Source organism: Pithys albifrons, chromosome 9 (assembly GCF_047495875.1).
Source record: "Pithys albifrons albifrons isolate INPA30051 chromosome 9, PitAlb_v1, whole genome shotgun sequence".
Taxonomy (NCBI): domain Eukaryota; kingdom Metazoa; phylum Chordata; class Aves; order Passeriformes; family Thamnophilidae; genus Pithys; species Pithys albifrons.
The window spans coordinates 35,219,891-35,246,470 of record NC_092466.1 but is presented as its reverse complement, the minus strand read 5'-3'; the positions used below and the strand labels follow the sequence as shown (position 1 = coordinate 35,246,470).

General features: G+C 48.7%; 1 protein-coding gene across 1 annotated transcript; it reads left to right on the top strand.

Moving 5' to 3' along the window:
• The first annotated feature begins 32 nt into the window (after positions 1-32).
• TUBGCP2 (tubulin gamma complex component 2) lies at positions 33-26,303 on the top strand. The gene is made up of 18 exons (XM_071563631.1): positions 33-94; positions 2,831-3,003; positions 4,657-4,785; positions 5,067-5,243; positions 7,647-7,806; positions 8,756-8,963; positions 10,024-10,223; positions 11,156-11,345; positions 11,860-12,005; positions 12,627-12,807; positions 13,729-13,909; positions 14,112-14,284; positions 15,952-16,080; positions 16,546-16,666; positions 19,073-19,216; positions 19,747-19,875; positions 20,623-20,786; positions 25,974-26,303. Exons 2-18 carry the CDS (start codon positions 2,854-2,856, stop codon positions 26,077-26,079), a joined length of 2,688 nt encoding a protein of 895 aa, XP_071419732.1. The 5' UTR covers positions 33-94; positions 2,831-2,853; the 3' UTR covers positions 26,080-26,303.
• The last annotated feature ends 277 nt before the right edge of the window (positions 26,304-26,580 follow it).

Genomic DNA, 26,580 nt, shown 5'->3' with positions numbered 1-26,580 from the left:
GCGTGCCGCGCACACCGCCCCGTGACACCCGTGGGGAGTGCGCATGCGCGGGACGCGCTTCCCGGCGCCGGCGGCGGCACTTCCGGGCGGGCAGGTAGGGATGGGATGGGACGGGACGGGACGGGACGGGACGGGACGGGGTGGGATGGGATGGGATGGGACGGGATGGGGAGGACGGGACGGGACGGGACGGGACGGGACGGAGTGGGGTGGGGTGGGGTGGGATGGGACGGGACGGGACGCGACGGGACGCGATGGGATGGGGTGGGATAGAATGGAATGGACGGGATAGGATAGGATAGGATAGGATAGGATAGGATAGGATAGGATAGGATAGGATAGGATAGGATAGGATAGGATAGGATAGGATAGGATAGGATAGGATAGGACATGGAGCGGGACGGAACAGGATATAGGAGAGGACTGGATATGGAACGGGACGGGATAGAGCATGACAGGATAGGATGGGATGGAGCGGGACAGGATGGGATAAGCGGGATAGGATGGAGCGGGCCGGGATGGGATGGGATGGAGCGGGACAGGATGAAGGAGGACAGGATGGGATTGCGGGCCGGGATGGGATGGAGGAGGACGGGATGGGATGGAGCAGACCGGGATGGGATGGAACGGACGGGGATGGGATGGAGGAGGCCGGGATGGGATGGAGCGGGCCGGGATGGGATGCCGGGCCGGGATGGGATGGAGCGGGCTGGGACGGGTGAGGCGCTCCCGGCCCCGGGGCCGCTCCGGGCGATCCGCAGTGGGATGCAGCGGGACCCGCCCGGCGCCATCCCGATTCCCATCCATATCCCGATCCCGATCCTGATCCCGGGGCTGTGCTGGGGCCAGTCGGGGCGGCCCTCGGGATGGGCGTTCCCGCTCCCTGCACTGGTATCCCTGTGTGTCCAGGACCCCCCGCTGGGGTCCCTTTGCCTCCCCCAGCCTCTCCTCATTCCCTACACCCCGGATCCTCAGCAGCCCCCGCGGGATCTGGAGCCAGAGCCGAGGACGTGGAGGGGGATCCGAGGGCATCTCCCCCTGCCCCAGGAGGTCCTGCAGATCCTGGTGCTGGAGGCACAAGAGCCCCAGAGTCACCAGCACAAGCAGCAGCACAGGAAATCCCAGCTGGATATTAGGAAGGGGTGTTTGCCAGTGAGAGCCCGAGCCATGAGTGGTGGGGAATATGGATCTTTGGAGATATTTAAGCTTGGACTGGACCTTGCCCTGCACAGTCTGCTCTTATTTGAGTCATTTTTGGGTGGGAGGTTGGACCAAGGCTGGCAGAGACCCATTCCAGCCTAAACACTTCCATGGTTCCAGAGAAGAGCAACGAGGCTGGAGAAGGGACTGGAGCACAAGTGCTGTGGGGAGAGGCTGAGGGAGCTGGGGGTGTTCAGCCTGGAGAAGAGGAGGCTCAGAGGTGACCTCAGCACTGTCTGGAACTCCCTGAAGGGAAGTTCTGGCCAGGTGGGGGTTGGTCTCTTCTCCCAGGCACTCAGCAATAGGACAAGGGGGCACGATGGGCTCAAGCTCTGCCAGGGGAAATTGAAGTTGGAGAGCAGAAAAAAATTCTTTGCAGAGAGAGTGCTCAGGCATTGGAATGGGCTGCCCAGAGAGGGGGTGGATTCACCATCCCTGGAGGTTTTTCAGCTGAGCTTGGCCGTGGCACTGAGTGCCATGATCTGGTAAAGGGACTGGAGTTGGACCAAGGGTTGGACTTGATGATCTCAGAGGTCTTTTCCAACCCAACTGAATCTGTGATTCTGTGATTCTATGGTCTTCTCAAACCTAAGGTGTGTCCCTGTGCTTGGCACATGGATCTGCATTGTGTCTGCTTGGTGCAATCTGTGCAGTGTTACCTTAAACCCCTGATTTGTTGTTGTGGGGCCCTACTTGGACTCTTCTGTGTCACCATTAAAGTTATTATATGAGTAACTGCAGAATTTGATGCTTGACTGTTAATAAATTGGGCAGTGGGATATAAAGACCCTAAATGGGGAAAAACTGCTTCTGAGTGACTTGAGAAGCAGGAGCTGAAAGCAGCAGTGCCAGCTCTCAGGGCACAAACAGGGCTTCCTGTCTCCACTCAGTGACTTTCCTCTAGAGGTGGGAGAACCCTCTGCTGGCCCACCCCTGTTTAAGGTGGGGTTTGTGGCAGTGTGGCTGAGTCAGGCACCACAAGGGTTTGTGTGCTTCCTCTAGGTGCATTCCTTTATCCCAGCCATCTCCACACCAGCTGTGTTTCCATTTGCTCATACAGTGAAATAACAACTCCCTGCAGGAGCAGGGCAGTGATTCTGCCCCTGTGCTCAGCACTGGGGAGGCCACACCTTGAGTGCTGTGTCCAGTTCTGGGCTCCTCAGTTTAGGAGGGATATTGAGTTGCTGGAGTGTGTCCTGAGAAGGGTCTGGAGCACAAGTCCTGTGAGGAGCAGCTGGCGGGGCTCAGCCTGGAGAGGAGGAGGCTCAGGGGGGACGTTCTCACTGTCTGCAACTCCCTGCCAGGAGGTTGTAGCCAGATGGGAGTCAGGCTCTGCTCCCGGGGAACCAGCCATGGGACAAGAGGGCACAGTCATGAGCTGTGCCAGAGGAGTTTAGGTTGGGCATGAGGAAGAAGTTCTTTACAGAGAGAGTGACTGGCCATTGGAATGGGCTGCCCAGGGAGGTGATGGAGGCACCATCCCTGGAGGTGTTTAAGAAGAGTCCTGATGTGACACTCAGTGCCATGGTCTGGTTGACAAGGTGGTGTTGGGTCCCAGTTGGACTCTGATCTCAGCGGTCTCTGTTCCCAGCTGATTCTTTGCCTCTGCTGTCCCCTCTGTGTCCCACAGGGCTGGTGGGCCGAGGTGGGAGCATGAACGAGTTCAGGATCCACCACGATGTGAACGAGCTGCTGAGCCTGCTGCGGGTGCACGGCGGGGACGGCGCCGAGGTCTACATCGACCTGCTGCAGAAGAACCGCACGCCCTACGTCACCACCACCGTGTCTGCCCACAGCGCCAAGGTGAGCACATCCCACTGCCCCTGGGCAGTGACCTGCCATCCCGGTGGCACCTGGAAGAGAAAAGAGACCAAAAAACCTCCTAGTTTTGTGAAATTTCTGATACTGCTTTGCAAAATGCTGTTTGCACAGCAGGGATTCTGAACAGAATGAAGTGCTGAGTCTCTTTGTTCTGGTACAGACCATCCAGCAATTACAGAAACCAGAGTACCACAGATCAGAAGTCACACATTAAACTAAGCTGGACATTTCAGTAGGATGAAATGTAAAGATCCCAGATTTTGGAGAGTTAGAGACAAGGTTTCACAAGTTTGACAGGTCATGTCACTGAACAAAGAAAAGGCAGAAGTCCAACAGTGATGAAGACGCTTCAAGACCACCCCAAGGGATGAAGTCAAGAGACCACCACCCAAATTCAAAGCCAAAAGAAAAGCTCCACTTAAGATTTTGCCCAGTCATTAATATGGAAATTAGAAGGTGTTAACTATGAACTTAAGACTTTAAATGGCTCATTTTACACAAACAAGTTAGACAAGTTTTTGCCCAGCATGAACTGGCTGTGCCTCCAGTGCTGTCAATAAATAATTTGCTGCTATTAGAATATAAAACTTTCTCTTAGCAGTTCTTTTTTATGGCATTTTTGCCTAACACATCCAACAGGAAAAAACCCAGGCTGGTCTCATCTGGAATCTCAGTGTCCAGTGGGAAGTGGGAAGACTGTCAGGAAAGCATAAAATCCTTGGTGGGAGAGCTTGAGGAGCATTAGGACTGGGGTGGGAAGAGGTTGAGGGAAAGAGGTTATTTTGTGTCAGTGATGGTGTTTAGAATTTTAATTACAAGAGGTTGTGCTCTACACGGATCAAACATCCCTGGAAGGTGTTCCTGGTTGGATGTGACTTGGAGGAATCTGGTCCTGTGGAAGGTGTTCCTGGTTGGATGTGGCTTGGAGGAATCTGGTCCTGTGGAAGGTGTTCCTGGTTGGATGTGGCTTGGAGGAATCTGGTCCTGTGGAAGGTGTTCCTGGTTGGACGTGGCTTGGAGGAATCTGGTCCTGTGGAACGTGTTCCTGGTTGGATGTGGCTTGGAGGAATCTGGTCCTGTGGAAGGTGTTCCTGGTTGGATGTGGCATGGAGGAATCTGGTCCTTTGGAAGGTGTTCCTGGTTGGATGTGGCTTGGAGGAATCTGGTCCTGTGGAAGGTGCTCCTGGTTGGATGTGGCTTGGAGGAATCTGGTCCTGTGGAAGGTGTTCCTGGTTGGATGTGGCTTGGAGGAATCTGGTCCTTTGGAAGGTGTTCCTGGGTGGAACTAGATAAGCTTTAAGGTCCCTTCCAACCCAAACAATTCTGTGATTCCATGATTAAATGAAAATTGTGTAAAATGCACTTTTATGAATAACACCTGATGGGTTTTTCTCTGAGTATCACTCGAATATTAGAGATTAAAACCCAGCACTCATGACCAGACATACTTTTATGGTCATAATACTGCTTTTTACTGGTTTTTTTTAAATTAAATTATTTTTTAAACCAGTCAAGCTTTAAGTGCTAGAAAACCTTTGACTGTCTGAAAGTTCACACCTTTGTAGCCTGAGCTGCATGTTTGCTCTAATTCAATTTAACTTTAATTGTAATTAATACTAATGTGGTTTTCTACAGGTAAAAATAGCAGAGTTTACTCGAACTCCTGAGGATTTTTTAAAGAAGTATGATGAGCTGAAGTCTAAGAACACAAGACATCTGGATTCTTTAGTTTATCTGCTGTCAAAACTCACTGAAGACAAAGAGGTTGGTGTGTCCTTTTAAACTGGATGTTGAACAACAAAGCAGTGATTTTAAGCACAGCTGATGGTGAAATCTGTAGATATCAACAAATAACCAGTTCTAGCATTTAAAGAATTATTAAAGCACTACTGAGAATTAAACTCCTCTTGATATAATCCATGGAAAACTGGGACAGAGAGATCTGTGGTCAGATTCAGCACAACCAGCTTGTGGTCATGTGTTTTTTGCTTTAGTGTGAGCTGACCAGCACTCACAGAGTCTTGTCTTTTTTTGTGTGTGTACAGACACTCCACTATCTGCAACAAAATGCTAAAGAAAGGGCAGAACTCGCAGCAAATGCAGCAACCAGCAGCACCACAAATTTTTCCATCCCCCCATCTACTTCCAAGATCTCCCTGCAGGAGCTGGAGGAGCTACGGAAGCAGCTGGGCAGTGTCACAGCCAGCTCCACTGCACAGCAGGTACAAAGCTCTTCTCCAGCTCTGGCCACAAAATCTTCCTCTTTTGTAGTCACATCATGTTAAATCTTGGTGCTGTTCTTAATAACAAGTGGCCTTTTCCTGTTTCAGACAGTTAAGGATAAATTCTTTAGGGTTATTCTAAGTTTAATTTCACAGTTAAACTCTCCCCTGGGAGGGTGGGCAGGCCCTGGCACAGGTTGGGCAGAGCAGCTGTGGCTGTCCCATCCCTGGGAGTGTCCAAGGCCAGGCTGGACAGGGCTTGGAGCACCCTGGGCTGGTGGGAGTTGTCCCTGCCCATGGCAGGGGGTGGAATGGGATGATTTTTAAGGTCCCTTCCAACCCAAACCAGTCTGTGATCCTGAGCTTAGGCAAGTTTAGGCCTCAACAGTTCTACCTGGTTGAGGTGAACGGAGTTTCATTTTCCCATTTCAGCTTTAAGCTGTGCTGACATTTCCTTTTCTGCCTGTTGGCAGTGTTTGCTCAGGAGCTCAGCAGCCTTGTGGTGTGTTCCCACCCTTCCTGGCAGCTCTGGAATTGGTGTTCCCTGGGATGTGTGGGTCACAGCCAGGGGGATTGAAATGGCAGAGCAAGCCAGTTGAAAAGATTCATCCCTCCCTGCGGCTCCATCTGTGCTTTCTGCAGATTTTGAGAGCTGAAACTCTGCTCAAAGGCCCTGGTGGGCAGGTGCTTGAGCCAATGAGTCATTAAGGGCCGGGACAGGAGGGCATTCCTTGGAAGGAATTCTGCCCAGCTGGTGCCATGGGAAAGATCTCCAGTCTGTGAGGATCACAAGGGCATTGACTGAGCACAATGCTGGGCTCATCCTCTACCTTGATGGATGTTGGCACTGTCAGTGCTTAAGATGTCAGGTACAGGCTCATCAACATGACAGTGGCAAACTGCCAGTCTGTCCCATGGGCACTGAGGTGCCACCTGAGGGCCATGTTTCCAGTCCTGGGAGTTTTATCCAGTTATGTCAATGACCTAAATTTCAGGTTGCAGAGAGAAGGTAATTCATGCCCCACGTGCTTTGTCACCAGTGCCACGAGTGCTGTGCCATCTGCCCTGGGACTGCTTGGCACTGTCAAAGAGATCATTCAGTCATTGGAGTTACTGCTTGGACCAGTTTTGGTCCAGGAATCACCGAGGTGGGAAGAGTTAGGTGTTCCCTTTCAGGCAGCTGTGTCCTTTGTAGACAAAACTGTGTCAACTTTTTTCACCTCTGCCTATTAACAAAGTCACCCTAGAGCTGGTTGAACTGCAGCAGGAGTGCCCTGCCTCTTGTCACAGAAGAGAATCACAGAATCACTAAGGTTGGAAAAGACCTCCAAGGTCATCAGGTCCAACCTTGGATTAAATACCACCATGTCCACTAAAACATGTCCCCCAGTGCCACATCTGCTCGTTTTTGGGCACTTGCAGAGGTGATGACACCACCATTTCCCTGGGGAGCCTGTTCCAATGCTTAACCACTCTCAGTGAAGAAATTTTCCTAATATCCAGCCTAAACCTCCCATGGCACAGCTTGAGGCCATTCCCCTTGGGATTTCTCTAGTTGCCTGGGAGAAGAGGTCCCACCCAACCCATACTTGATATTTCTCCATATGAAAGTCCTGTTTCTGTTAGAGGAGAAGAGGAAAGTGAGTTCCTTCCAGCTGTTCACCCACACAGGCTGTAAGTAGGGAAGTAAATTGAGCCTGTGCATATCCCATTTCACACACCCATCTGTGGAGTTTAAGAAATGGCCTTCATAAGCCCTGTGTCTGTGCTCTTGAGGCTCTAAATGTTCATGTAGTTTGTGCATCTCACAAGCCTCTCCAGCTGAGAACTGATCTTGCACTCCATTTCTTTTAGAGTCAGAGACCCAGAGCTGGGGGTGGAAAGTCTTTCAGGCTTTAAGAGCTCACTTCCTTCACTGACTCCTACTCAGAGTAAAAAACTCCATCATTTTCTCTGTGGGTGGATTGTCTGGGTTGCCTTTGGCACTGAGTTCAGAGGTGTTCAGTGCCCCTGGAATAGGATGTTTGTGCTGACTGCTTCTGGAAGGGGTTTGCTGCTTCCCTATAAGCACTGCCTGGTGCATGTGCATGTCCCCATCCTGCTCCCCTGTGTGTGCCCTCCCACCCAGGCTATGGGGAGGGGTGCAGAAAGGCATTATTTGATGCAACCCCCCCAAAAAAAGGCCAAATGTATTAAAAAAAAATCACCTCTGCAGCACTGAGACCAGTAGACTAAATGATACTTGGAAACTAAACCCTACACCGTGCTACTGAAACAGCAGCTATTCTACTTTCTATTCTCAAGCCCATCAGTTTACAGTTTGCTTGAAATTAAAAATTTCTTAGCCTTCTGAAAGTCTCCTGGTTTTTTTCCTTCTTTCTCTCCCTCTCTGTTTTCCAACAGCCTCTTGAGCTTACAAGAAAAATCCTCCGAGATAAGCAGAACAAGAAGAATTCTGGTCAGCCCATCCCAATGTTTCCATCCTGGGTGTATGAGAGACCTGCACTTCTTGGGGATTTCTTAATTGGCACCAGTTTAAGCACTGACACAACAGTACCAATAGGTATGTGATACACAGAGGAAATTGCATTAATTTGTAGTGTTTTGTGCTCATTCAGAAGCTGCTCAGATGTTCACACTCAGGATGAAAGCAAAACTTGGCCCCTTGCACTCTTTGCTCCTTCAAAAAAACCAAGAATTGACTTTGTTCACAGTGGTTTTGCCCTGTGCTGAGTTCCAGCCCCACTGTTGATCCATAGGATCTAATCCTTTTCCCCTCTTGATTCACAGCCTCCATAAAATCCAACTGTAGGAGTATCACATCTGTATTCTCAGCTGAAAAATCTGACAAGGGAGTATTCATGAATCCACAGAACTGCACTAAGACTATAAAACCCTCCCTGATTGTTGCCTGTTTCATGAGATGAGCTTTGCTGTAGTTGGAGCCACTCTGATCTTCTGATGCTCTTGATTATGTATATTAAAGGACTCGAGTCCTTTATGCTTCTTGCAGCTGGTTTGTAGTTGGCTGCACCATTCAGAGCCTCCACAGTTTGTAGCTCCCCTGCAGCTTTTGCTGGGCTGACATTTCTTTGTGTCTGTATTTGAGCTGTTTTCTTGATATTTGAATATTTCAGTGGGAAGTTGTTGGTGAGTTTGGAACCCCTTGGGTCCAGTATAGCTGAGGCCTTTAGGGTGGGAGGCTCAGCAGCACAAGCTGTGGGTGACGTTCTCTTGGCCACAGATTTTGTCTGTGTAGCCCTGTCTATGTGATTTGCTTTGGGTATAAATGAGCAAAGAATTCTGTTTTCCAAAAGCAAAGCAGATGATTTTGGAGTCAATCCTCACTCAGTTTTATTTCTCTACATCTCCATTTGGCTTTGTGTGGTGTTCCTTTGCTCTCTTTGGTGATGTGTCTCCCTTCCAAGCTTCAGGTCCGAGACTGAAATGAGTGGCTGATCAGGTTGGTACGTTCTGACTGTGTCCCTTTTTTGTCTCCTCTTTGGGAACAGGTACTTTGCCATTGGCCTCCCAGGAGTCCATGATTGTGGAGGACCTGCTGTATGTTCTGATTGGTGTGGATGGGAGGTACATCACAGCCCAGCCCCTCGTGGGCAGGCAGAACAGAGCCTTCTCAGTTGATCCCAACCTGGACTTGTCCATCAAGGAGCTGGTGACCAGGATTCTCCCTGTGGCAGCGAGTTACTCTGCTGTCACCAGGTACCAGGCTGCTTTCTGGCAGAGGAGGGGGTTCTCCTTTGAGACTGGAGAATCTGTCATTGTGCAAATCTTTAATTCCAAGCTTAATTTAAACCTATGGGGATATAAGACAAGCGACAATTTATTTGAGTTGCTTTTAGCCCTGTTTTGTTTTGCTGGATTTTTCCTTTGTGCTGCTGTGCTGCCAGTTCATTTTTTCATTCACACACCTTTGTTTTTCCCAGACTTGGTCTTGTAGGGTCAGGCAAAGTGTAATTTGGATATGTTCAACTGTTCTGGCTTCTCTCTTCCCATTAATTTCTCCATGTTTCCTGCTTTTTGATCTCCTCTGAGCATCCAGGACTAGACAACCTTTGTGGGCTTCTGAGCAGGAGAACTGGCTGCTGCCTAGTTTCTTGTAGCTACCTGAAGTAATTATGGAAAGGTCCTGGCCCAAGATGCACCTCCTTAACAGCAGATGTTTGTTATGTGGTTTCTACATTTGCTTCAGAGTCCCTAAAAGATCAGCAAAGAAAAAGAAGTATTTTTAGGATGTGATTCATCCAACCTCTTCCACACATCTCCCTGCAGATGATATGACTTGTGTTCAGAGACATCTGTGTCCCTCCACTGACGCGTCTGGAGCCATCTAGATCTGGTCAGATGCATCCCTGCTGTGACATGTGGTGTCAGAATCCAGCACCAGTGCTTTCCCCACACCTCTGGGTGCACATTCCTGACACTTGGGATCCTTTCCTGGCCTCTGATGTGTTGCTTATGCAAAGACAGTCACCTTGAAGATCTTGGCTCTCACTTTCTACACAGTGGTTTTGCAAATGCTTCCAGTTCCCCTGCAACTGGAGAGGAAACATCTTCCCACAGCTTTCCCTGCTAGGAAGTGTAGTGATGTATTTCCCATTCCTAGTAGGAATGGGAAATAGGGAGAGGGACTCAAGCTGAAGACCACTTTGTTTTCCAGCACATGATCTACTTGTGTGCTTTTACAGTGTCCTGAAGGTAAAATCCCTCACAATGGTAGAAGTTGCTTTGCCTGAAGGAGTTTCCATTTTGCTCTCAACAGGTTTATAGAGGAGAAGTCTTCCTTTGAGTATGGACAGGTGAATCATGCCCTGGCTGCTGCCATGAGGACTCTGATCAAGGAGTACATGATCCTAATTACCCAGCTGGAACACCTTCAGAGGCAGGGACTTCTGTCACTGCAAAAGCTGTGGTTTTATATCCAGCCCACAATGAGGACCCTGGAGATTCTGTCTTCCCTTGGTGAGTTCCCAAAGTACAGTCATGACAGTTTGGCAGCTTCTGAGCACTGCACAGAGTAGCAATACAGGCAGGGCATGTCTCATTTTAATTTTCTATTTTATTAAAGGAGAAAGCCAAGGGGAATTGTGCCTGTCAGGGCATTGCTCTGTTTTTGGAGAGCTCCAGGGCTGATTCTGCCCTTTGGAGCTGCCCAGAGGCATGTCCATGTCTTTTACCTTCACAGCCCCTGCCCTTCCCATCAGTTGTTGTCTCTACTCAGCTTCTTTGCAAACTCCTCTCCAGCTGTGTGTGGATGTATAACCACACATTTATCCCACCAGAAGTAATCCCTGGAAGTTCCTGGTCCACCCCCTTGCTTGCAGCTACAGCAGGTTGCTCGGGGCCACATCCAGGCGACTCTGGACAGTCCCCCACCACTCTGGACCCCTTCCCATGGCTTCACCACCCTTTTTGTGAACATTTCTTCTCTGTCTCTCCAACTGGACTTGCCCTTCTGCTAACTTTTGCCCTTTTGATGTTGTGCAGTCCTGGCCTGTGCCATTGCATGGTGTTGGTCACAGAGGTGAGGACACCTGTGCATGACTCAGCCCAGAGAATTCATGTGGGCCTAAATATCTTCAGATTTCACTGTTACTTACCTAAATCCTGATGGTTGAGCCACATGCATGGCAGTGTTACAGTCAAGAAAAGAAGGGGTTTTAAGATCAGAGGGTTTCCAGGTCACTGGGCTGTGTGTTTCATCCATTCCCACCTGGAAAGTGGATCTCTACAGGTGGTCCCCTCAGCATAAGAGGCTTTAAGCCACTGTGTATCTTGTGTCCACCTGAGTTCAGTTCTGCCCTGGAGATTCCTTTACTCTGAGGACCATTTGGGGTTTTGTTCCAGGACATTTCAGGATATAAGTGTCTTATATTTCCATTTTTAAATTCCAGCTACTTCTGTGGATAAGGGTGAGTGTATGGGAGGATCAACCCTGAGCTTACTCCACGACAAGACTTTCAATTACACGGGGGACAGCCAAGCCCAGGAGCTGTGCCTGTATTTAACCAAGGCAGCCAGTGTGCCTTACTTTGAAATCCTGGAGAAGTGGATATATCGAGGCATCATTAATGATCCCTACAGGTAAAGAACAGAGGAATGAAAAGGAAATGTGGAAAGGAAGGAATACTGATCTGCTCAGTTGGGTCTGCGTAGCCTGGGGGCTGGAACAACCCTCTCTGAAGGTTTTTTTTGGCTTTTGGAGAATCATTTGAAGCATTTTGCTGTGTTCAATAGTTTATGCTGCATTTCAGAATCCAAAGCAGGGACAAACTCAAGTTAAAATAGCTGAAATTAATACCTAAATTAATTAAGGCGGATAAAGACCAGTTTCCTCACCTCTGCCCTGACAACCAGATACTGTTTAGACTTGGTTTGTGAAGCCTATAAAATTCTGATTCTGTTATAATTGATTGTAGATTAGCAGAGACACTGCCTAATGCTTCTCTTGCTTCAAATGCAGACTCATTCCAGCTCTGGACTGGAATGTGTTCTCCTGAGACCTTATTTTTGATAGACCATGATACCAGTTCAGAGGTGAAAAAAAACTAATCACTGCACCACTTCCTGCTTCTAAACATCTGCTTTAACTGTTCAGTGAGTTCATGGTGGAGGAGCATGAGCTGCAGAAGGAGAAGATTCAGGAGGACTATAATGACAAGTACTGGGATCAAAGATACACTGTTGTTCAGCAACAGATTCCCTCATTCCTGCAGAAAATGGCTGACAAAATCCTGAGCACAGGTAGGTACAGACCCACTTCTGGTGGAAGAGGAGTCTTGAGACAGGCATTGCCATCATTTGTGTGAAGGTAACACAAATGACATCGTGCCTTGCCAGTCTGTGGGCTTGTCCAGCTGAATTTGGAGGAATAGAAGACTCAGATTTGAAAAAACCCCAAACCCTGTAGATAAAACAGCCCATGGGAAGGAGTCCAGCAGCAAGAGGAGCTGTCTTACTGATGTTTTGTGGGTAGATGGAGCTGGGCAGCTGAGGTTTGACATCTGAGTGCTAATTTCTGGGTTTAAATGAAACCTGCAACCTGATGGCCACGACTGTGCACAAGTACAAACCCCTCCAAAAGCAACTTCTGAAGGGCAGCAGCACATCTGCAAAGTGTCAGGCCATCTGCAGAGATGTGTTGTCACCCCTGGGAAACAAAACCATTCCTCAGTCTCCTTAGATGTGGTAGTGGGTGCCTGACTGAAACTTCTGTATCGTCTTTTGAGAGTTGTGTAAATCCTGCCCAGCAGAACTCGGTGGGAACATGTCACAGTGTGTCTGACAGGTGGTGGTGGTGGTGTGGAAGTTTCCCTGTGTCTGTACAGTGGGGATCAATGTGGGTCATTTTTCTTTTCTATTTAGGGAAATACTTAAATGTTGTGAGGGAGTGTGGGCGAGATGTCACCTGCCCTGTGGCCAAGGAGATCATCTATACCTTGAAAGAGAGAGCATATGTGGAACAAATAGAAAAAGCATATAATTATGCTAGCAAAGTTCTCCTGGACTTCCTAATGGAGGAGAAAGAGCTGGTGGCTCACCTAAGGTTTGATTTATTTTACTAAATGCATGATAAATAGATTGCTTCTGGTAGGGGATGTAAATTTTTTGTAGGTTACTCTCTTCTCTTGGGGTATTATCAGTATGTTCTCTATTTCCATAGAAAGTTTGACTTAAAAAATAAGATTTGTTTTTTTCCCTGAAGAGAGGGGAAAAAAGAGAAGCCTAAAATCATGAGTGGGGAGGATGTCTGAGGGTCTCTGGTCCAAATTCCTTGGAAGGCTGTTGTCAAAACTAGGTGAGGGCTTTGGGGAGTCTGCATCCACATTGTGTTAAGGCTGTGAGGGTCCTGGTTTTGCTCCAAAACCTGCAGCTCTCCTGTGTGATCACTGGCCAGGCTCTGGGTTAATCCTCACACTCAGCTTAGAGCTATCTCCAAGTTCCAGGCCCAGTGCATTAACTCTCCCTGCTGCAAGTGAAAATTAAAAGTTTTTGCATCCTGTTACAGCAAAAGTCTGCTGGACTTAAAAAAATCTACACAGATACTTGTTCATGAGAGGAGTCCAAGATTGTGCTATGAACTGGGAGCTGCCCCTCAGCTGGATGTGCACACCATGGAGATTTGGGATGTGTTCAGGATAGCAGCAGCCTGTGCCCAGCAATGTGGTGCATGTAGAGGGTTTTTTTCCTGAGTCACATTTTTTTCAAGGCAAATAAAGAACAGCAGCAGCCCTGATCTGACTGCACAAAAGCATCCTGACTGAGGGGGTAGGGAGGAGGAGACATCCATAAAAGACTAGTCTCCAAATTGGTTATTTATGGCTGTGTGTTCTCTAGGAAAAAGGAACATTTTGTGATCCAACCCAGCGGGCTGGTTGAATCAATTGCTTTTGTTCCTGTAGGTTTCATATGGATTAACTTGGGCTTTAAAGGAAATAATCAATTGTCCCTTGATTTTCTTGGGCAGATCAATAAAACACTATTTCCTGATGGATCAAGGGGACTTTTTTGTTCACTTCATGGACCTCACAGAGGAGGAGCTCAAGAAGCCGGTAGACGACATCATCATCACCAGGCTGGAGGCCCTGCTGGAGCTGGCCCTGAGAATGAGCACAGCCAACACTGACCCTTTCAAGGACGATTTGAAGGTAAGGACTGATGGAAGCAGAAGAATCATCTCTGAGCAGAAGGCCTGCCATGCTTTGGGAAGATCTGTGTGCCTGTGAGAACCTGCTGCTTCCCAGGTTGGTCTGAGGACTGGAGAGTGGCTCTGATCACGGGCACTCCGTTGCCATACAGTAATTGTGAACATCCCGTGGGTTCATCCTCATTCCTGCTCTTCCTTTGTAGATTGACTTGATGCCCCATGACCTCATCACGCAGCTGTTGAGAGTGCTGGCCATAGAGACCAAGCAGGAGAAGGCCATCATCAGTGCAGATCCCACAGAGCTCACCCTCAGCGGCCTGGAAGCGTTTTCCTTTGACTACATCGTGAAGTGGCCTCTGTCCCTCATCATAAACAGGTGAGGCCTCAGTCCACTGTAGGAAAGAAGACATGGGGCTGAAGCTCCTTTGCACATGGCACAGTTCTGTAAGTCCTGTCTCTTTAAAGTGGTGGTGTGAGTTGCTGACAAGTTGGGAATGCTTTGGGATTGCTGAGCCCTGCTTGTCTCACTTGGATACTGTGGATTATGGATTGTCTCTTCACTGGAGCTCCATGTCTAAGGCATACTTGGAAAGTCAAACCTTCATCTGAAGTAGGAAGACATAGATCATAATATCTTAGAATGGTTTGGGTTGGAAGGGACCTTAAAAATCATCTCATTCCACCCTCATGGACAGGGACACCTCCCACCAGCCCAGGTTGCTCCAAGCCCTGTCCAGCCTGGCCTTGGACACTCCCAGGGATGGGGCAGCCACAGCTTCTCTGGGCAACCTGTGCCAGGGCCTGCCCACCCTCAGAGGGAAGGATTCTTCCTGATATCTAAACCTCCTCTCTTTCAATTTGAAGCATTCCCCCTTGTCCTGTCACTCCAGGCCTTTGTGAATAGTCTCTCTCCATGTTTCCTGCAGGTTCCCTTCAGACACTGGAAGGTCACCCCAAAGCTTCTCTTCTCCCAGTTCTCTTAGGGATGCTTTCCCAGTTCTACTTGTGACTGGTCACCCACATTTCATGTGCCCTTGTATTTCTGAGGCATCTCCCCTGAGAATCTGAACTCTCAAAAGAGGCTTTCCATGCAAGAATCAAACATTCCTCAAACCTGGAGAACAGAAAAAAACCCACTTTCTGGTATCCCTGGTTTCAAACTCGTAGGGTACAGGCTGTTGGTAGAGTTACTACAGCAAACTATTTTGCATTTAATTGAGTTGTGAGAGGATGGCTCATTTTTCCAAGGGGATGAATGGTTTGCCTGGAGAAACAGTGGCAGAGCCAGTGCTGTGGGACAAGCAGCTTTGCATGAGCAGAGTGACAGATGTCCAATTGCTCAATGCCAGCAATTAATTCATCCCTTAATTTCCCCTCTAAACATTCAGTGGAATCAGTGGCACTTCTATAACGACGTGATGCTTTTGGAATGATGGCTCTTTCTTTCCCATGGAGTGTGTTAGCTCTGATGGGAGCTCTGGAAGTGAAAATAGGATTTGGTGAGGTTTCCTGAACTGTCTCGACTGGAGCTCTGCAGACACCTACGCTCAAGAGTCTGAGCACAGACCTGAATCCAGTCCCCAGAGCTATAAATAAGCAGCCCCATCTGCTTGTGACAGTGCTGTGCTGCTGGGGTAATGCTGCCTGTAGCTTGGTTACAGCTTTTTATCCCTTTTTTTGGAAGATCCTGTTGAGTTCTTGGGTGATCACAGCAGCCTTAGCACGGTGGGTACAAGACCACACAAGGCTTTCAGCCCCTCTGGGAGTGACCTCTGTGTGTGGAGCTCGAGAGAGGTGAAGGAGCTTGGTAATGTACCCACTGGCAGGAAATACGGAGGAGGGACTCCTTGGAGAGACATTCTTTGGGCTGGTTACAAATGGGATTTTTTTTTTTCCTTTGGTTCAGATTGTTTCAGTGAGGATTTGTGTGCGTCTGAGGGCGTGAGGAACATATTGTGTAAAGTCTCTTTACCTTTGAGCAGCCTCAGCCTTCACAGCTTAGTCTGTCAATCAGAACTGGATGGGTTTCTCCTTTCTTTCCAGGAAAGCACTGACAAGGTACCAGATGCTTTTCAGACACATGTTCTATTGCAAACATGTGGAAAGGCAGCTGTGCAACGTGTGGATCAGCAATAAGACAGCCAAGCAGTTCTCCCTGCATTCAGCTAAGTGGTATGGCCTTTTTTTTTTCCTCACCTGGATCAATTTTGGGTTTCCTTCTTGCTGTTTAGGAACATCATGAGATGGCTTAGATAATACCAGCATTAAAAAAATCCTTACAGTTTTTTACGGGCTCAGGGACATCAAATATAACATTTTAGGTTTTACTCAATAGTTACACCAGTAAGTTTGCTTGAATATTTATTATTAAAATTTTAGTTGAATATAGGAAACTATTCAAAGTCATTGTCCAGTCTACAAGAGGCTCAAAACTGACTCTGGTAATTGAGGGAAGGCTGTTGGGATATGTGGGAAGTAATCAGAGGTGGTTTGCATTGACTTTATAATCCCTCTCACACTGCAGCAGGGAATTTGCTAGGACAGGAATATTTAGCTCTGCCTGGCTGTGCAAGCCTGGTGATGGTTCTGGGTGGCATTTGCTAACTCTGAGCTGTGTGGGTGTGATTTCTCCCCTAGGTTTGCTGGTGCCTTCACACTGCGGCAGCGGATGCTGAATTTTGTGCAGAATATCCAGTATTACATGATGTTTGAAGTGATGGAGCCAACATGGCACATTCTGGAGAAGAACCTGAAGCTGGTGAGTGTGGGGGCTTGAGGGAAGTTGGAATGGAGGTCTTAACAAATTTAATACAGGGCAAAAAAAACACCTAAAAAAATACCTAATTCCAGTTTGTGCAGGTGGCTGTTGATTTTGTTGGAGGCACTTGGAGTGCTGCTGTTCAGCATCACCTTTCTGCTTTTCCTGTCCTGTATCCTCCTGTCTCTGCCCAGCTCACACTCTGCACCCTGTTATGTAAAGGCTGTCCTGCTGAACATTCCCATCCACAGAAGAAAGAGAACTATGAAAAGGGAAGAAGGATGCACAGTGCAAAGATCATAAACGACTACAGGCACCTCCTTGGCTGACTTACAGTGCTCTTGAAAGTGGAGTCTGTGCTTTCTCTTCCATGAAACTGCCAAGAACTGGGGTGTTAGGACTGTCCAGTATTAAACAGGGCCTTCCTTGCTCAGGTGGCTGTTCCACATGTCTGTTCCCACTGCAGATGGGCAAGGCCAGAGACCTTTCCCACTGCAGTGGTCTCTGGGAGGGGCTAAGCCCCCTTCCCACTGGATTTTGTGCCTGTTGATGGGGCTTCTGGGCAAGGCATCATTTTGGTTCCTTCCACAGAGATGTAACATTCTGACCTGTGGGGGTTTCCAGATGTGTCTCACAATATTTCTGGTTCACTAATCCAAGTCAGTGACTTCCCCAGAAGTTATTTTTTCCCCCTACCAAAACACTGCAAAAGTCAGTCACTAACAGATCTGGGGCTGTTCTCAGCCTGTCTAGAGCAAGCCCTTCCCTCTTGGTGTTCAGATGCCTCAGCTGCTGTGAGGAAACAGGAGGCAGATGTGCATCACGTTATTATTCCCTCTGAGTATCCTGGGATCAGACACTTCTGGGATGCACATCTTTTTCCTCTTACAGCCCAACATCCCTGCAATCTGCATTAAGCCACAGCAGCTCTCTGGTGACCCTTGTGGATCATCAACTGACCTTTTTCAGTTGTTACTGTGCACTGGGGAGTGGTTTTGGGGTCAGCCAACCAACATTTTTTGATGCCCTGTCATCCTTTTTTCCTGGAGAATTCACAGGAGATGGCAGGTCTAGGATTGTGAGCATCTCTGCCTGTTTTTGGAGAGAACTTCTGAATGAGAAGAGGTCATATGTCAGTCTCCTGGATGACTTGAGAATTGTACTTACTTCTTCCTTTTGTTGTGAGTTTAGGTTTGCAGAACATAATAGTTTACTTGCATAGGAGCAGTTGCTCAGGTTATCCTGTCCCTGTTTCTTTCTCTGTCCATGAAGGGCTTCTCCAAGTACCAGTGTGATGTGACACAAGTCATCACTTGGAAGTTTTTTTTGGCAAGTTAGCAAAGTGTTTGAGACAAAATCCAAATATATGTTTACCTCCCACCCTCATCAGTGTCCCTCAAGGCTTTTAAATCTCTGGGAGAGAACTGCCTCTTTCACTTCTGTTAAAGACTGCAGTAGTTTTTATCTTCCCCTTTCATTTTAGGAGGGAAAAGGATGATCCTCCCTGGTCCCAGGTGGTGCCTTATGATGTTTTTAATTTGTCACACTTCTCTCTTGTGCTCTTTCACTTGAAGATAAGGTGCTTTATTCCTAAAAATATAAATGGGATCGTCACAGCATCATTGTCTTCTTCATCATCTTCATTGCATTAGAAAGCTGCATTTGTCCCTGTTCTGTAGTAGTGTGAAAGGATATGAGAGGTTTTTTTTGGCACTGACCCTGATGGACCAGTGTGGATACCTTGGCAGTTTTAGTCCTGTGGTTTTCTCCAAACCTGACTTGTGTTCTGAGCTTCAGCACATGAGCACATCCCAAAACTGTACAGAGTGAGAGGAGGGGGTTCATCCATCATTTAAAACTCAAGACTGAAACAGCAGAGCTGGACAAAAATCTTGCAGAATCCTTGCAGCACTGCATGTCCCAGTTCCTCATTGGCTCCTGAAGCACATTTCTGAATAACCTGTATGTTTCAAGCCTTATATGTTTATTGACATTTAGGGTTCTTTGATTTGTTTTTCTCTTTTCCACTTGTTTTCGCAGGCTTGGCTGAGATTGTGAAGGTGGGAGTGGGCATGACAAGCAGATTTAAAAGCAAAGGAAGTGCCTGTTCATAAAGCACATAACTCCATCCTTTCCAGTGGAGGGGTTGAGTGATTAAAGAAAGCCTAATTTGGTTGAGAAGGTGATGTGACAAATCAAAGGGTAAAAGCCTTTTGAAGGGCTGTTGAAGGCAGTAATGCATATTCAGTCTCCATCTCAGGGTGGTTCTGGAAGGTGCATGAGGAGTTTCTCCCCAGCATATCTGAGAGGTGCCTGTCAGAGCAGGTTGCTGGGTTAGAGCTTTGGAACTACAGCACATCAGCCCTTGTATGGTTTGTCATTTTGTCCTGTCCTGTCCTGTCCCAGGCATCCAACATCGACGACGTCCTGAGCCACCACACGAGCTTCCTGGACAACTGCCTGAAGGACTGCATGCTGACCAACCCAGAGCTGCTCAAGATCTTCTCCAAGCTCATGTCTGTCTGTGTCATGTTCACAAACTGCATGCAGGTGTGTATAGCCCTGCCAGCTGCTCTGGGACAGTCCCTCCTGTTACCCCTCTTGTCCTCAGCGCCCATGGATGAGTCTTTGTCCCCTCTGTCAGCAGGCTTTGGAGCTTGATGGCTCACAGCCTTTCCCAAATGGTTTCTGTGGCTTCTTACTCCACAAAAATCTCTATGCTCTCCTTTTTCCACATGGACAATCAGGTTCATATCAACAGAATTCCCTCTCTTCAGCCAGTCCTGCAGCAGAATTTGGGGTGTAAGTTGTAGGGCTCTGTAGAGATGCCCAGTTGAGGGTGAGGTGGTTGGACTCCTGGAGGTTGGGCACATTCCAGCCAGCACCAGGGAGCCCATAGATTTAAAAAATCCCACCTTCCTTTGGTTTTAGGGAGATTTATGTATCAGCATAGGGAATTTAAATCAGAGTTGGCTTCCCTAGGAGTTCATGGGCTGCAGGGTGAGCAGAACTGAGCCCTGTGCTTTGCCATGATTGAAAAATGGGCTCTGACCACTTCCCCAATGCTGTGCCCGTGCCAGAGGTTCACCCAGAGCATGAAGCTGGACAGTGAGCTGGAGAGGCTGACCCTGGAGCACGGCACGATGCTGGGCCCCCCCACGGAGGAGGAGCGTGCTGAGGAGGCTGCCAAGAAGAAGCTGACCAACAAGGTGGGACAGGGCATGGATGGCTGGGCCCTTCCCTCTGCCTGCTGGCAGTGTGGTCAGGGTAGTGCCCCACCTCTTGCAGCAAGACACCTTACTAGTTCTTGGAGCACCCCAAAAGGAGTTGTTGCAGAACTGTGGGTGGTGGTGGAGCACTGATGGTGTTCTCAGAGTCTGCTTTGAACGCCCCACAGCAGTCCCTGCTCTATTTTGAAGTTCTTTGTTGTGTTTCCAGCTGTGCAGTGGGTACCCACAGAGAGGCTTTCTGCAGCTCCACAACTGTCTTATTTCCAGAGCTGTGGTGGGGTGTGAGGTGGGCTCTTTGCAGCCCACTGATTTCACACCTGGGTATTTATCTTGTCCATATTTCCCTCTCTGGATAGACACAGGATTTGCTTGGTGTGCTCTGTGGTTGGCAGAGCCTCCTGTCCCTCTGGAAGCCCCTCTGGCTCACAGTTGGGAGGATCCACCCCCACTGCACTCAGAGTGCTCCTGTCTCAGGCAACACACACTTTCTGCCTACTGGCTTTTCCTCCTGCTTGAAAATAAACAGTGGCAGCAAATATTTGAGAATAACTCCACTGGGATCTACTCCAGGGTCTCCCAGGCTGGGCACAGCAGGGGTTTTAGCTACCAGGGACTTTTTTGGAAGTTTCCTGGCAGTCTTTTTGAGCAGGTTAGGAAATGGAGGGAATAATTGCAGCTCCTTGGCAAGTGCAGATCATCAAACACGTGGGGCCTTTGTCTCTGCAGCTTTTAGCAGAACATGCTGACAACCTCCACCTCACATCTGGCTTTGAAGCCACAATCAACAAGTTTGATAGCAATTTCTCCACACATCTGCTGGACCTGCTGGACAAACTGAGTGTGTACAGCACCAATGACTGCGAGCACAGCATGCTCAACATCATCTACAGGTGAGCCTCTCCTGTCCTGGTGGTAACTGCCCCTCCTGTGGGTCCCAAAGTCAGCTCAGGAGTTGCTGATTATAACTGTGCATCAATGAAAACACTGGAATCACGAGAAATATTTCTATTTAGAAGCTCTGAGTAGCAGAGTCTAGTGCAAGATGTTGCAGCCCAGAGCAGAGGGTTAGAACCAGTTGAGCTTTAAGGTCTCTTCCAACCCAGTCCATTCTATCATTATACACTGCTTTGCATTTCAACCTGAGGCTTTTTAAAAAACCCAGAACACATTCCTTTGAATTATGTGGATTTTGTCTATTAATATTTTAAATGTGGTGTTAGTTTTTCTGGGGCTTGTCTCACTGTGGAGACAGTGAACAAACTGATTCCTGAACACAGCACGAGTATTCCAACATGAGAAAGCTGTGCAAGGCTTTGATCATAAAGTGGCTGTTTTAAGTTCCCATACTGCATTTACTTAAATAAGCAGCCTCTTGGAAATCAAAATTCCTCCAGAAATACCTGCAAGTCAGGTACACAAGATACAAGAGACAGAGGAGATGGAGGTTTTGCTGCTGGTTTTATAACCTCTGTGTTTCCAGTTAAAAAAGTGGAAGTTCTGTTCACTGCCCTTCTGTTCTGGTTGGCTGATAACCCTCACCCCTCTGCTGAGATGTGCTGCACCTCAAAGCAGAGGGAGAAAAGGGTTCAGCAATGTTTTCTTAAGGAGGTTGTCCCCTCCTCGTCCCATGTCTCTTGGAGCTTCCACTGTCCTTTTCCAACAGCATCTGACAGGGCTGTCAGGAATTCCTGGTACCAACCTTGGCAAACACTGTTTGGTGAAGTATTCCCATGGGAAACTGCCCTTCCAGTTGTCCTTCTCAGAACTTCTTGCCCAGCAGCCACCACAGCTTTACACACAGCCCGTGGCCTCCTGCTCGAGCTGAGGGGTGGCCACACAGCTGAGGCCAAGGCTGAGCACTAAACCCTGTCATCTCTGTTACCTTGGGGCTTCCAGGAGTGGAGCCCAGCCCACCAGCTCCCACAGCAATGTAGAGAATTATGTCTTGTCTTCTTCCTTGTAGGATTGTGTTCCTTATTTAAGGATACCCACAGGTGCCAGAAAGGACGTGCAGTGCCACAGGGCTGCTCAGTGCTCTGAGCTCTCCTGTTTCCAGCCCCTGTCAGGGCAGGGGCTTCCCATGTCCAGGGCTGCCCCTGTGGGTCTGTGCTGAGCCCCTGGAATGGGAAGGTAGGTGAGGAGACGCCTTCTCTACAGCCCTGAGAACTCTGATTTGCTCCATCTCTGAACTGACCAGAGTCAGAGGTCTCCTCCTCATCTTGGAAATTCTTCAAAGACTTCCAGGAATTCCTGGACTTGTTTTTTGTGGCTGTGAGTGCAGGCCCCAACTATGCAAGATTGCTGTTCCTTTCAGTTCTAACCAGGACAGCCAAGTCTCTTCAAATCGTTTTGGGAAATGCTGGTGCAGCTTATCAAGGCCTTCTCAACATTTTCTATCACCCTTCATCTGCTTGGGCATCCCTGTCAGGCTGTTGTAGATCACAGGCAGGATCCGTCTGGAGGAAAAGGCCACAGGGATTAAGCTCTCACTCTTCCCTGGATGCCATCACTGCTGGATGTCACAGGAGCATCCAGAGTCAGGCTGGATTCAGGGGTGGGGACCACAAGCAGTTGAGTCATCCAGGCAAGAACATTTACTCCTCCTCAGTGCTCCAGCTCTGCCTCCTTTATCCAGCACTTACATTTTTATCATTTCCAGAACAAGTTCTAATGGATGAGCTTGTTCATGGTGCTCCATCCAGGAGATCTCCATGGCAACTCACTCCATGGTCCAGCTGCTTGGGCATCATTGCAGGGTGCACAGGGCATGGCCTACACAGTGTTGAAGACCAAATTACCTGCTCTTGTCACAGAAGAGCCTTGTGTCCACATCACAACCTGCCAGGTCAGTGGGACAAGCACCATGGAGCCTGGCTGTGTGTCCTGCCCATGCTGCCATGGCCAGGAACTGTCCTCCACCCTCTTGTCACACAGCCCACAGGTGCCAGCTGGGGCTGGCAGGTGTCTCCTGAGCTGGGAAACCTCTAGAGCCAGTTCTCTCAAAAAAGGAGATGTTGGTTTTGCAAGCAGTACTTCCTGCTTTAGGGAAAGGAGAAGTGTGGCGATTCAGGGAGTTATAAGGAAACCAAGTTAGTGGTTTACATGGAGAACATGATCTAAGCTGCACCCAGTGGCTCAGAAGAGGCCCTTGGTCCTTTGCCCCGTGTTATTTCCATGCCCCAGTTCCACTGAGGAAATGCTGAGTCCATTCCATCAGGATTGTCATCGCTATCAAGTTCCCCATTCCATTTGACCTGTCTGGAACCACTTGAGTCTTCACCAAGGTGTTGAACATAGCTGGACCTTTCCTGACAAACATTCCCTTAGTGGAAATCCTGGATGTTAGTGGGCCATGGGACATGTCTTTCCATCCCTATAGGCTGAGCTGAAGAGTGGAAGCCCCAGGATGAATGCCCAGAGGTGACACTGAGCTCTCATTCAGCCTGTAGGGATTATTGGCTCGAGGCCTGGGCTCTATGGCAACAGGAACCTGAGAACCAGAGCAGAGACAGTTGCCATCTGAAGTAACATATTTGACAGAGAGATGGAAGAGTTTATGAGACAAGCCAGTCTTTTTTTATAAATTATAACCTCTACAGGAGTGCTTTTCAAGGGTGATCATCAGCATGTCAGGTAGATAACAAAATAGCCCTTTATTCACAGTTCTGGTATTTGCTCATCATTTGTTTGATCCTGGTTAATGTTTTATTCAGTTTTTAGTACTGAGTAACTGAGGTACAACTGTTTATGTTTTTTGTGGCATCAAACAACAAATGATGGAGATCCAGAGGGTTTCCTTAAGAGCTCACAGGTGACTTGCAGATCTCTGGTGTGCCCAAGTCCTGGTCAGGTGTCTCATAGAATCACAGAATATCCAGAGCTGGAAGGCACCCACAGGGATGATCCAGTCCAACCCCTGTCCCTGCACAGACACCCCAACAATCACACCCTGTCCCTGAGAGCATTGTCCAAATGCTCCTGGAGCTCTGGCAGCCTTGGGGCTGTGGCCACTGCCCTGGGGAGCCTGGTCAGTGCCCACCACCCTCTGGGGGAAGAACCTTTTCCTGAGATCCAGCCTTAACTTTCACAGCTTCCTGCTGTTCCCTTGGGAGCCTTTACTCCATCAGCAGCAGTGCTGACAGAGGGCTGGCAACTGCAGGAACTCTCCAGTCACTCCTTCACACCTCAGGTGTGAAAAGGAGAAGAATTAGAGCATAGAGGGCTTTGTCAGAAGGATTAAGACCACATTCTTAGAAATCTTACCATCAGTGGGGTTCAGACATCCTTCCTTCCTCAGTCTGGAGGAAACTGAGCTCAGAGTAAGTCACTAGGACATGTGCAGTGATGCAAACCCCAGCCACAGAGCAAGAAACTGCAGTGTGAGCACATTTTGAGGAAGCACCACGCAAATTCTTAAGAAATAGTTATCACAGATCATTTAAACCTGAAAACAGCTGAAAGGGAAGTCAGGCAAAATCTGCAGCTCACCAAAAAAACAACTTTAGAAATGGAACAGGTCCTCAAAGCAGAGATGTAGGTGAGTCCTGGCCTCATGTTTGAATCAAAGCTTGGTCAGTGTCAGGTTTCCCTGGTACCATTCCTAAAGGATGGAAGCAATGTGAGCTTTTCAACCAGGAGAGAGAGCAACAGATAAATTCCATCTGTCGAGCCTCTGTTTTCTGCAGGCACCAAAAAATGTCAAGGAACAATTTGTTGCCATTTGTGTGAGGTTGTTAAGCAACATGAAACTCAAATATTGTGCCCATTCAGTTGGTATTGGAGCAGCCTAATTTGAGAAATGGAGAGAGTAACTTTGGAGTGATTCACAGGCTTGCGTTGACTCAGCGTCCCAGGGCACACGAGGGGAAGAGCTGCACATGGCCTGGTTGCTTTGGGATCTGCCCTGGGAAGGTCACAGCAGGCTGGCTGGTTCTGTGGCATCATTTAGGGTTATCAAGGAGGCAGGATTACAGAATCCCTGATTTTGCAGAGGTGTTTGCTGGTGTCAGCAGCACTTGTGGTTGTGGCCAAGCACCTTCCAAGCAGTTGCTCATCTTGGATCTGTGTGAAACATCCTAGTGTTAGCAAGGTGGTAGGGATGGAATCCACAGCATTCTGTGGTGGTTGCAGGGGTCAATATGTGGATTTCTCATGGGAGTTAGCACTGGAGTTCAGTGGTGCCAGACTCTGGTCATGGTCAGGCACTGAACAGGTCATGGCCCAAAGGCTGCCAGAGCTCCAGGACCATTTGGGCAACACTCAGGGAGAGAGTGGGATTGTTGAGGTGTCCTGGGCAGGGTCAGGAGTTGGACCGGATGAGCCTCATAGATCCGTTCCCACCCAGGATGTTCTGTGATTCTCTGGTGTTCAGGAGTGGTGGGAAGTGTCCAGGAAAGTGCTGAGGCCGAGGTGTCCTCACGCTGCCACCTTGTCCCCACATGACCCTTCAACAGGGTTGTGAAGTCAAGCTGTGGCTCCTGGGAGGAGCTGGGAGCATTTGGTCCTTCCCAATGTGTTTGGATGTATTTCCCTGTAAAGAACAGGTGACACTGAGCCTGCTGCCAAGGGCTGAGCACACAGGAGGTGTCACCAACACATGGACATCACCACCCAGACATCCCCATGTCGGGGTACGGTTGATTTACGGTGGTCAGAGGAGATCAAGACAGACTCGGGCAACTACAGAACAAAAGGCTTGAATCAAAGACAGAGAACTTGAGTTAAAGCTTTACTCTTATCTACTTTCTTCCACAGCATGTCATCACATAATTGGTTAGTCTGCTTCTTCCCCAAGCACAGATGGACACATTCTATAGGCCCAAAGGTCTCCTGCATTCTGCAGGTGGTTCCTTCCTCCCTAAGGGTTCACTCCAAGCTGCTTTCCTTGAAGGCTACACTCTGAACTGCTCCATATCAATCTCTTAATCAATTACCTCAGGCATTAGGGCATCCACAGGCTGTCAACCCCTACATTCCCACCTCACTGGGCAGGGATGGCGGGGCCAGAGCTCGCTGGGGGTGCTCTGGGGGAGATTCCTCCACATCACCCTCCACCTCTGGTGTGTTCTGTCTCCCAGGCTGGACTTCAACGGGTTCTACACGGAGCGCCTGGAGCACATGTCGGCCGAGCGCAGCCAGAAGGCAGCGCCGCTGCTGCCCCGCCTGGCCGTGCCCGCGCAGTGAGCCGGGACCCTCCCCTCGGCCGGGGGGCACAGCCCTCCACAGCCACGGGCAGGGGTGGAAACCAGCCCTCAGGGCTGTCCCAGAGACACGGGGGAACGTTCAGTCTCCTGAGATGGATGTAATGAAACTTCGCTTCCGACGGGCTTTTGTTAAGTCTTTTTCTTTTTTTTACTGTGTTGTACAATGATGTATCTGTGTGTTGTAAAATAAATTAAACAACAGAAACAAAAATCAGGGTTATTTTGTCTGTTAACAGAACCCAGGGTGAAAGTTACTGGGGATGTCCCATCTCTGGAAGTGTCCAAGGCCAGGTTGAACAAGGCTCTGAGCAGCCTGGGATAGTGGCAGGGGGTGGAATGAGATGAGTTTCAAGGGCCTTTCCAACCCCAATATTGTATGGGCTGAGCCCTCAGCAGAGGAGTTTCAGGGAATCTCAGCAAGAGTTGTGCAGCTCTAAACATTGCCCAAGCCAGTTTGGGAGAAGGTGAGGTAGAGGGTGAA

Coding starts and splice junctions, on each gene's coding strand:
- TUBGCP2 (XM_071563631.1), top strand. CDS start 2,854: ATGAACGAGTTCAGGATCCACCACGATGTGAACGAGCTGCTGAGCCTG. Junction 7,807..8,755: donor TGACACAACAGTACCAATAG/GTATGTGATACA, acceptor CTTTGGGAACAG/GTACTTTGCCATTGGCCTCC. Junction 19,876..20,622: donor AGAAGAAGCTGACCAACAAG/GTGGGACAGGGC, acceptor TTGTCTCTGCAG/CTTTTAGCAGAACATGCTGA.